Below are 11716 nucleotides of genomic sequence, written 5' to 3'. Positions count from 1 at the left end.
AAAATTAAAATGTTTCCGTCTTAGCGCTTTTTCCTCTGCTCTGTTCGCTTTTTTCACGCTCAAAATTAGACGCTGCTCTACCACCGGCTGCCGGCGGGCGCTGGATTCCTCCGGGAATTTCGGAGCTTCCTGACCCACTGAATAGACGCAGCTGACTGCCCGCGGCTATGGTAGCTGTGTGACGTCTGAAGGAATCTAACTAATAACCACCTCTTAACCCACATAAGCATATGCTAAACACGGGGGAGAGAGAGAGAGAGAGTTTCGAAACGTCGCCGGAAAGGGCGGTCGCCAACTTTGGCGCATTGTTGTCTGTTCTCTGGTCCGTGTATAAGTTTCTTGTTTGCCTCAGGTGACAACAAACTTTAGTCACTGAGCAATTTTGCATTCTCTCCTCAGAAGGTATCTCAAGGCCTCTTTCAGCGACTGCACCATTCATTCTCATGTGATTGAGATGTTGAGAAGTTTTCTTCATGTGTTCCATATGAGGTGGTGCCTTTGGTAAAGCTGTTTCTTGCTTTTCCAATCGTGTATATCGGTGCATCACTCCTGCTTGCGCAATTAGCCTTCAGTGTCCTTGTAAATAAAATAATTAAGATAAATACTGCGATTGCCTACATTGGCAGCTGCATTCCCCAAGCGGACATATTCATCTCATTTGGCGTCTCGCCAGGATGATACACTGAGCAATGGCTGTTTGAAGCTGACAGCGATGACTACTTCGCGGAAGGTGCTACGCAAGGGGCAAGCAATGCAAGGTAGAAAATAAACAAAAATGTCATCATTGCGGAGGTGGCTACCTGGCTAATGGGTGCTGAAATAACGCCTGAACGTGCAATTTCCAGCGAAATTCAGCAATCGCATTTTTCGTTTTTCAATTGAAATTCAATTGTCTCAAAACGTCACTATTTGTAGCATTCCACTCTCGATCTCACCAATTACAGGCAATAGAAACATCAATTTTGTCCTTTACCTAACCAATTCATTGCAGCGCCTACAGAAGTAGCAGTATAGAAATTAAGAAAGTGCAATTTGTTTTACAGGACGTTTGTGGCTCCGTTCGGATGGAAAATTCGGATGGTCGAATAAAGAAACGGACAAAAAAATGCATGTTAAACAATAAGTGTTCACTTAGTACATAACAAAGAGTTCTTTACAACAGTAAAATTATAATTATAATAAATAAACTGCAATGTAGAAGACGACATTGCACCACCATCGACGACAATGAAGAGGTTCGGCCGGCCTCGGTGACCGGCTGCCGCGCGGGTTGGAAACCTCGAGCTCGCTCTGGATGTCTGTTCTGGTGCTGCTGCCGCTGGGTCAGTTTTTGCAACGGTTACGCCGCCAGCCCTTGCAGCTCTACAATAAACCGCTCTTCACTTGGTGGAGGCTTGGTTCCCCGTCCTGGTACCGCCCTGGACCTCCGCAACCGCACGCTACCGACCCCCGTTATGCCCGCTCAACCCGAAGCCCACCACCAAGCCGTGCAGGTGGGCTGCCCGGTCATATGCTCCGGTGGCGTCCTGCAGCGAGGCCCTGTCGTTTTAAACGGGCACTGCGATCAAGATAATGAAGACTGGCTGGTCTCGTACGAACGGGTGAGCCGCCATATAAACTGGAACGACCGCATGGAACTCAACAACGCCATATTTTATCTGAGTGACGTCGCCAAACTCTGGTTTCGGAACCACGAGGCAGATATTCCAACCTGGGCTAATTTCAAGACGACGGTTTGACAAGTTTTTGGCCGTCCCGCAGTGCGGAAACTTCGCGCTGAGCAATGTTTGCGAATTCGGACTCAGACTGCGGGTGAGAGCTTCACCTCCTACATCGAAGATGTGGTCGATCTCTGCAAACGTGTCGACCCGTCTATGCCTGAGGGGGACAAAATCAAGCATATTATGAAGGGAATTGACGACGACGCTGTCCACATGCTGGTGGCGAAAAGTCCAACTACCATCGCTTCCGTGTACAACCTCTGCCAGGGCTATGATGAGTTGCGCAAGCTACGCCTTGGCGCTCGTCGCTCATCCGTCGGGCCTGGCGAGTCCATATCCTGTCTGGCCATCAACAGTGACCCGTTGGGTCAAATCAAAGACTTTGTACGCGATGAGGTGGCCCGGCAGCTTTCGCTCCTCGCGGGCACACACTCTTCGCCCCCGGTCCTGACTCCAGAGTTGCGGCACACCATCGCCCAGGAGGTAGCCGGTGCACATCCAGCTCGTCCGCAGCCGGTTCCCGTAGCTCCTCAAGTCAACCATCTCGAGATGCAGCCCGCTACCCCTTGCTGCACTTTTGGGCTATGGTGCAACCGTTGCGATGCCTCCTGCCCCTATGCCTGGGCCTCTCACATATGCCGAAGCCGTTGCGCGCCCAACGCAGCCGCAAGCCTTGGCCTACGTTCCCGCACCAGTGCCTCCGCCTGTTGCTCCCCGACTCTACCCAGCGCCGGCTGCTCACAACCCTTGGCGCACGGCTGATAACCGGCCGATTTGCTGCGCATGTGGTCTACTGGACCACATCTACCGGCCTACACCAAGTCTTACCGCACCTTTCGCCCACCTTCAGAACCACCACCCCCATCGTCCCCTTCTGACCCTGCTCCCGGCAGCCAGCCATTCGCTTTGCACCGATCACCTTTCCCTCGCCGTCACTCCTTGTAAACCATGCGGCGTCGCAGCACTCCCGCGGAACCGGAAAACTAGGCGCCGCAGTTCCTGGGGCACGAACTGCGCACATTTCGACCAGCTCAAGTCCTCGCCTTTCTCCACCGAATTTTTTAAATGTGTTAGTTGACGGCGTTCGAGCACTTGCGCTTGTGGACACAGGTGCTACCGTTTCTGTTATATCCGAAAACTTCTGTCGTTGGCACCGTAAAGTCAGCACCACAGCTTCGGGACTATCTCTTTGTATCGCTAGCGCCGAGACAGTTCATCCTTCCGCTCCGTGCACAGCTTGTGTTCTCATCGTGGATGTTTGGTATGTGGTCGAATTCTTTTTACTCAGATCTTCTTCCCATGACCTCATCCTTGGTTGGGATTTTCTATCCCGCCATCATGCCGTAATAGACTGTGCCCGTGCTCGTGTGGCATTCTCCGTTATCTCTGATACGCTCGCCGACAAACCGCCGTCTTTCTCTGCTACCAAACCTCTTGCCGTGGACACCGATGTTCCGCACGCCAGTGCCGTGCTCATTCCCGTGTCCGCCACGTCTGGGTCCAGCGAGACTGTACTCTTTGCGCATTCGCCCCTCCTCGCTTCTCGCCGACACCTACCTCTTCCATTCGCCGTCCTCGACATACGCCAAGGTGCAACCGAACTCGTCGTCTCGAATCCCTCGCCCTATCAGTGCACCTTGCTCCGTGGAGAATGTCTTGGACACATTGAACAGCTTGACCTGCTCATGCCCTTCGACGATGACTCATTGCGTTGGTACCTCCGTCGCCGCCCTCACACCACCTAGTGCTGTCTCCGACCTGCTCTCCCCGGAAATTGTTCACCGTTCAGTGGCCAGCAACCTAGACCCAGCTCACCGCGAGAAGCTTCTTGCACTGCTTTACAAGTTCCGCTCTTCCTTCGATCAACAGACAACTTCTTTGCCCCGCGCGACCACCGTCGTTCAAAGCATTGATACAGGCTTTAATTCCCCTCTCCACCAGTGCCCCTACCGTGTGTAGTCTCCAGAGCACCGCGTCATCGCTGAACAAGTTCACGACGTGCTTCACCGCGGCATTATCCAGTCCTCATCTAGTGCGTGGTCGTCGCCCGTCGTGCTCGTCAAAAAGGGGGATGGTTTGATTCCGTTCTGTGTTCATTATCGTCGCCTAAACAAAATTTCTCGCAAAGACGTTTAGCCACTACCCCGTATTGATGATGCCCTCGACTGTTTGCAAGGAGCTAAAGCCGTACTATGACCCCCTTGTCGTCTCTTTGCCTTGAGTCGCCAGGATGGCTCCCTCGCCGGGGCAGTTGCAACAAAGAAGAAGACATTGCACCACCGGCCGGCCTCGGCGACCGGCCGACGCGCGCGTTGGAGAGCTCGAACTCGCTCTAGAAGTCAGTTCTGGTGCCGCTGCTGCTGGGTCAGTTTGTGCAACGGTTACGCCGCCAGCAGTTTCAGCTCTATAATAAACCGCTCTTCAAACCGAACAAAAATAAAAATATGTATGTTAAACAATACCTTTTCAGTTTGGCAGATAAAGAAAAGCTCTCTACAACCGTAGCATGGAGGTATCTTTCGCCCTATGAGTTCCTGCGAAAAAGGTGCTATAACACCACTTAAAATTCACGACGGTTATAGGGCCTGCCTTGGACCTTTAAGAGGTGCCTGCAGAAAGGTTAACAGAACACCCTTCAGTTCCAAGGTGTTTCGTATTCTTAGGCAGCAGAAGGTACACTTCGGCTTATTATGCTTAGATATAATACGAAATCTCGTCTCGTCGTCTTCTTTTTTAGCAAGCAAATGCAGTGCGCCAACGCATTAAAGATAAACATACACAGTCTTTGTTCTCTGCATTAACGTCATAGAACGAGGATTGAAATACATACGGACATATATATACGATTTTTTTTTACAAACCTACTGCTATCAATGGCTTTGCCTGATACATGATGTACAGCGTACTGTATCTTATCTTCCAGCTGGGAACCTTGCAAACGTGCTTAGATCAAAAATTATAAAAATAATCATATTCCTGGTTTTCTAACCCATAAGTTATACTAAAAGCATCGCAGTGCCCGCACCAAGAAATTGGCGGTAGTTTAGCTCTGGTTAAACCTGGAGTGACGCGATAGCTATAGGTGGCCGAGTATAACTTGGTCACGTGACGAGCCACGTAATCAGCCACGGCGCCGCGCCGCCGGTGACTGCTCCGCATCACGTGACCAACCAAGTGACAGCGTGGCGGTGCTACCCAAGGGTGGCAGCGGCGCCACGCCTAAGCTCCGAATGCTACCGTAATGTAGCTCTCGCTAAAAAAAAGAGTTCAGGCATTATGCATCGAACGTCGAGTGAACACTACTGCAAGAAATGGCTTTGCCTGATACAACATGTACTCTCTATTTTATCTTACCTGCCAGCCGGGAACCTTTCAAACGTGCTCAGTACATCAAAGATTATATAAGTAATCATGTTCCCTAGTTCTTAACCAATAACTTAGACTAAAAGCGTCAAAGTGTCCGCACCAAGGAAAAAAAAGAGCTAAGCATTATGCATTGGACGTCGTCTGGCAACTACAGCGCAGGCTTAAAGGCAGTGAGTATGCCTCTTGAATAGAACAGGAATTACTGAGGCCAACTTTTCTTTACGATTTCTTGTAGGCTTTGAAAATATATTATTGTGACAACGAGCGCTAAAGCTATGCGGGGTATTGTGCAGCACCAAAGCTAGCAGATAAACGGTGATCTTAAAATAGCTGAATTTTCCGCGTATTTGTACACATTTATCATGCTGTAATGCCCGTTCATGGCATCACAAAACCTTCTTGCGCACGTGTTCACCGGCAACGTCACTGCAAATGTTCCGTTGTCTTGCGTATATAAACTCATGTGCGAAGCGCTATATTGTGAGAATTCTCTTCCTTGCTTTTTTAACGATGAAGACGCCAACCTGCTTCTTATTCGCCCTGCTCTGTCTCACATTAGTATTAGTGCAAGGTAAGCCTTTTCGACAGTGTCTTTGAGATGTATGCCCTTTGCGCTGCACCTGAGATTTTTAGAAACTCGCCGCCTTTTAAGCCTAAGAGGGAAAAGTGCATGACCTTTATAAGATAGTGATCGCAGCAGTGGCTCAGTGGTTATTGCGCTCTGTTGCTGACCCTAAAGACACGGGTTCAATCCCGGCCGCGCCGGTCCAATTTTGATGGAAGCGAAGTTCTAGACGCCTGTGTTCTGTTCGATGTCAGTGCAGGTTAAAGTACCTCAGGTGGTCGAAACTTCTGGAGCTCTTCCGTACAGCGTCCATAATAGCCCGAGTCGCTTTGGGACGTTAAGCCCGCATACACCAAATCTAAACTTTATTAGAAACTGCAGGTTAGAGTAGAAAATGGTTTTAAACAGAAATCAAGAAAAATAAATGTCCCATTTTGTACATTTCTGAGTCTAACACTTCGAAGGGAACGACGCAGTTGTGAGAGACACCATAGTGGAGGACTCCAAACTATTCTAGACCAGCTTGAGTCCTTTAACTTGCACCGACATCGCGTTTCATAAGAGCACATTTGTATTTCATCATCATCATCATGAGCCTAAATAACCCACTGCAGGATAAAGGCCTCTCACATGTCTTTCCAATTAACCCTGCCTTTTGGCAGCTGCGGTCATCGTATCCCAGCAACCTCTTTAACTCATCAGCCTCACTGACATTTTTCAGCTCCGGCTACGCTTGCCTTCCCTTGGAATCCACTCCGTCACTCTTGAGGACCAGCGGCTATCTTGCCTTCGCGTTACATGCCCTGCCCAGGCCCATTGCTTCCTCTTCATTTCGACTAGGATGTCATTAACCCGCGTTTGTTCCCTCACCCACTCTGCCCGCTTCCAGTTTCTAAACTGTGCTTTGTATTTGCCTCCTTCTAAACACGGCCGCCTCGGCCAGGATCGGCCTTGCTACCTTGGGATCAGCAGTCGAACATGAAATCTACTGATTCATTGCATGTACGCACTCAAGACACGAGAAGCCCTATATAGGAGTACAAAGGAAATAAGCCGCCCTCTTGCCCACAGCATATTAAGGCAAGATATTTTGCCCATATCCCGGACTAGATTTCAGACACAAAATGTACGGAACGCTTGCTCTTCACAACGGAGGCAGATTTCACTCAAAAACATACTAACTTAATGTAGTCAGCATTGGGAAGAAGGCTTTTAAACGTCGCTCCAGAGATCTTGAGCTTAGCAAATAAAAAAGCTAGAAACTTTGGTTAAAGCTTTCGAAAATTTTAGAAATTTGCATGTTCTGAAGTGCAAATATTTCCGTTCGCTGCCGTAAGCATTTCTTACGCTTAACGACTGCATTCTACTCCCTGATTTGGGAGCATACCTTGCCTCTCAAAGGCAGCGCACTAGAGGAGAGCTTACCCCACTTTTTACGCCTATAAAGAACAATTCTTATTTAGAGTGCAGAAGGTAATCGGAGTTTCACCGGATACGTGTCTGTATTGTTTATCGTGGACACGTAACAACCGGTTCTGCATCGTGGAAACAGAGCAAAAGCAAGAAAACAGTGCAATCGATTCATTTTCATCAGGCTGGTAGATGGGATGAGTGATGGGCACTGGATACGACTGGCCGGGGAAGGCTTAACACCAGACCAGCTCACTATTACCGTAAAAGGCCCTTGTGGTGATGAGGACACTTGGTCGTTTGTGGTGGTGGTGTTTATTATGATGGTTATGAGAGGCAGCTAGTGACTGCAGATCCGGATCGTGAAAGCGAAACAAGTTGAAGAATAAGAATGGGTTGGAGCGCGTTTGGCAGGTACTCTTCATTTGTGATTGGTAGTTTTTTCTCTTCCCTCCTTTCTTAGGACCAGTCAAGGGGGGCAGAAACATGTAGGCCAATGAAGAGGAACCAAATTGAATTGAGGACAAAACAGCGGGCAATCGTAAGAAAAATTATAGATGTAACAATATCCGTCAACAGAAAAATATGTCACAGCTGTATCATAGAATTATCCACCTATGGGGCAGAAACATGGAGGCTAACGAAGTTCGCTCCGCTTGAATTCAAGACAAAACAGCAAGCTATGTTAAGGAAAATGATAGATTTAACATTATAACACCAGCAGAGTAGGTCAGGGAACGAACCCGGACTACTGACATCCTAGTGGAAATCAGGAAGAAGAAATGGGTTTGGGCAAGGCATCTAGCAGGAATGCCAACTCAGCGGTGGACCTTAAGGGTAACAGACTGGATGATACCAAGAGAAGGCAGGCGTAACAGGGGGTGTTAGAAAGTGGAGTGCCCGGAGGAGATTAAGAATGTTTCGGTTATAGGGAGGCCGCACCTGACACGCCTTAATCCTGCAGTAGGCGCAGTCAGAATGCTGTTCATTGTAAGAACTTGCAAGGTTTGTAACCCGCTGTAAACTGCCGGGATTCTGCGGGAGACTTCGAACACACATTAGCCGTCCTCATAGCATCAATCATGCTTTCTAAACTGAAGGCAGGTCCTGGAAAACGAGCGTTTTGCTAATATTAACCACCAGCCGCCTTTTTTAGGGAACCAGAACATGTGCCGCTCGGCTGATGGGTCCGGAATAATGTACCTGAGTGAACCGCATACGTGTGTATTGCGAAAAAAAGAGCCCACCATGTTCCGCCCTAATTCAAATTTGACGTCCTTCTAAAAAGGTTTGCGTACCTACACTGCAGACGCTTTAGTAAATGGGCATGAACAGCTAAACGATACTGCTATATAGTAAGTAGTCAAATAATACTACGAAAATGGCTCTATTGCTTAAAACATAGGTATTAATAGTTCAACTACCTACTTCAGGATTCTTTAAGCAACGCCCCAGTAATGACTTCGCGTGTTTTTTTGGGAGGCCGTCTTAGTGCATTGCAGCACTAATCTACAAACTGAAAACATCCGTGAATGAAGTAGGCATTCTGCGTTCAACATTGACTCCAAGACAGCATACTATTTTAAAAAACTTCAAAGACAAACGGGGCATTCTTCTCCGCCTTGCTGCGTGTCTAGTTATGCATAAGGTGCGTTTGAAGGAGTTTTAAGAAAAGCGGAACTGTAATCATCACCACTTCGAAATCTCGGGCTTCTGCGCATCCTGGAAGAGCCACAGTACACCACTCAGATGCACTCTCCTTGTGCTCCTTCCTATTTTAAACGCTGGTGATGAGATTACTATACAGCGCATTATACTTCAGCTAATTCGACTGTGTTTTAAATCGCCAGAAATCAATAGCAACCATTATAAATCATCTCAAATAAACCTTCGAAAGCTTTTGAGAGCGTCAAAAATATATCTGAAAGCATAGAATTATTACGTTCACATCGGTTTAAGGCGTTTCTAAAATAATGAGTTGATTTTAATCGCAGGGTACAAACCGCCAAGATATTGCCAGGCAAAACCAAATGACGGACAATGCGGTCATGTGCGGCCTTCAATTGAAAGATGGTACTTTGATGGGAGATACGGATACTGTGGTCCCTTCTTGTGGGGCGGATGCGGCGGAAATAAAAACAACTTTCCCAACTGTACAGCCTGCATGACTACTTGTACGAGTGAGTGACCTTCCGACTTGTTACGCGTGGCACATTGTTAATCAGAAACTTGATACTTGTAACCGAGCATCAAGAAGACGAAAATAAGCTTTATTAACGACGATGCTTATGAGCTGAGTAATGACAACGCCGAACAGGTGTCCACATGAACCTCGCCTCAAAACGATCTTTATCTCTTGGTACTCTATTCGACTACTGCCACCCAGCAGGAAGATTTCATGTCCAGCATTTTCAGAGAAAAATTTTGAATAATGAAAAATTTTAACATAGTGTTGTGGTTACGTTGAAGGTATAAAAAAGTTTTTCTTTTAACCTGTTTAAATCGATCTCATCGAGGAGTTAACGACTGCCATAGAACACCCATGTGGAACGCTTTAAGGATAGCCAAAAGTAGTAGCATAAAATGCAAGTCGGCCGCCAAGTGGTCTGGGAATATATTTCTTTAACTTGAACTCTTACACTATATCAAAAAGTTGCGTTCGTAAACTGTTTTCGGCTGAAAAATGCCTTTGTGCAGAATTGTTGGTGTGTTTAGTGTGTAAAGAAGTAGCATAATGCAGCCGATACCCGGAATAAACGAATGGGCAAATTTAACGCATAAAATAAAAGTGAGCTGTATTTACTATACACCTTCTGAAGTCAGGGCTTCAATGAAACCCGGTTTTGTCGCTCATTATTAGAAGGAAATGGTAGAAATAAACCATGTGATCTCATTATTTAGATCATTCTACACCAACAGCTCGTCAATAGTATCTGCTAAACGTTGTATGCTTTGTATTGATGGCTAGTATATTTGCACTGAGAAAATGAATCCTAGAAATAGAGTTTATGTTAGGCTTCTAATGAGTGTTCCTAAAAGCATGAGGGCATACATTTTCACAACCTTTGCGCAATAACTACGTTTTTGACGTAATTATCTGATGTGCAGAGTAATTTTTAACGGAACATGTTTTTCTCACAGCTCACCCAGATCCTGAAGGCGCCTGTCGCTATATTATCAACTCCCCGTGATCAAGCAAGAACACCTAAAAAAGAAATTTTCCTGTCCTGCTCTTCATCATTGCGGCACTGTTTGTGCCATATCAAGCAAAATAAAAAGAAAAAGGAACTTTTTATTACTGTCTTGAAAAAATGAAGGAGAATGTTCCCAACATTCTCACAAAGTGCCAAATCATAGCGTACCTAAATATGTTTTATTTATATTTCTCTGCTTAACATTCACACATCCCTGGGACTTTCCAGAGCACCCCTGAAGAAGTGGTGCGCGGATAAACGGTGCGCCACAGCCTTTGCATGGAACGTGCTGCCACCGGTAGATTTAGTGCGATCCATGTTGCTGTTCGCGAGCCACTGCCTTTGAATGGAACGTGCTGCCACCGGTAGAGTTTGTGCGATCCAGGTTGCTGTTCACGAGCCACAGCCTTTGAATGGAAGGTGCTGCCACCGGTAGAGTTTGTGCGATCCAGATTGCTGTTCTCGAGCCACAGCCTTTGAATGGAAGGTGCTGCCACCGGTAGAGTTTGTGCGATCCAGGATGCTGTTCTCGAGCCACAGCCTTTGAATGGAAGGTGCTGCCACCGGTAGAGTTTGTGCGATCCAGGATGCTGTTCACGAGCCACAGCCTTTGAATGGAACGTGATGCCACCGGTAGAGTTTGTACGATCCAGATTGCTGTTCTCGAGCCACAGCCTTTGAATGGAAGGTGCTGCCACCGGTAGAGTTTGTGCGATCCAGGATGCTGTTCAAGAGCCACAGCCTTTGAATGGAAGGTGCTGCCACCGGTAGAGTTTGTGCGATCCAGATTGCTGTTCTCGAGCCACAGCCTTTGAATGGAAGGTGCTGCCACCGGTAGAGTTTGTGCGATCCAGGATGCTGTTCACGAGCCACAGCCTTTGAATAGAACGTGCTGCCACCGGTAGAGTTTGTGCGATCCATGTTGCTGTTCACGAGCCACAGCCTTTGAATAGAACGTGCTGCCACCGGTAGAGTTTGTGCGATCCAGGTTGCTGTTCACGAGCCACAGCCTTTGAATAGAACGTGCTGCCACCGGTAGAGTTTGTGCGATCCATGTTGCTGTTCACGAGCCACAGCCTTTGAATGGAACGTGCTGCCACCGGTAGAGTTCGTGCGATCCATGTTGCTGTTCACGAGCCACAGCCTTTGAATGGAAGGTGCTGCCACCGGTAGAGTTTGAGCGATCCATGTTGCTGTTCACGAGCCACAGCCTTTGAATGGAACGTGCTGCCACCGGTAGAGTTTGTGCGATCCATGTTGCTGTTCACGAGCCACAGCCTTTGAATGGAAGGTGCTGCCACCGGTAGAGTTTGTGCGATCCATGTTGCTGTTCACGAGCCACAGCCTTTGAATAGAACGTGCTGCCACCGGTAGAGTTTGTGCGATCCATGTTGCTGTTCACGAGCCACAGCCTTTGAATAGAACGTGCTGCCACCGGTAGAGTTTGTGCGATCCATGTT

The 11716-nt window shown here is 47.7% G+C and overlaps 1 protein-coding gene across 1 annotated transcript; it reads left to right on the top strand.

Moving 5' to 3' along the window:
* Positions 1-5537: 5537 nt before the first annotated feature.
* Positions 5538-10355, top strand: LOC144135200 (amyloid-beta precursor protein-like). Its single transcript, XM_077667941.1, has 3 exons — positions 5538-5658; positions 9057-9242; positions 10204-10355. The coding sequence occupies exons 1-3, from the start codon at positions 5598-5600 to the stop codon at positions 10251-10253; spliced, it is 297 nt and encodes a 98-aa protein (XP_077524067.1). The 5' UTR covers positions 5538-5597; the 3' UTR covers positions 10254-10355.
* Positions 10356-11716: the final 1361 nt, after the last annotated feature.

Source organism: Amblyomma americanum, chromosome 5, assembly GCF_052857255.1.
Source record: "Amblyomma americanum isolate KBUSLIRL-KWMA chromosome 5, ASM5285725v1, whole genome shotgun sequence".
Taxonomy (NCBI): domain Eukaryota; kingdom Metazoa; phylum Arthropoda; class Arachnida; order Ixodida; family Ixodidae; genus Amblyomma; species Amblyomma americanum.
The sequence above is the reverse complement of the archived record's forward strand: the minus strand, read 5'-3'. Positions and strand labels throughout refer to the sequence as shown.

Coding starts and splice junctions, on each gene's coding strand:
- LOC144135200 (XM_077667941.1), top strand. CDS start 5,598: ATGAAGACGCCAACCTGCTTCTTATTCGCCCTGCTCTGTCTCACATTA. Junction 5,659..9,056: donor CACATTAGTATTAGTGCAAG/GTAAGCCTTTTC, acceptor TTTTAATCGCAG/GGTACAAACCGCCAAGATAT. Junction 9,243..10,203: donor CTGCATGACTACTTGTACGA/GTGAGTGACCTT, acceptor TTTTTCTCACAG/CTCACCCAGATCCTGAAGGC.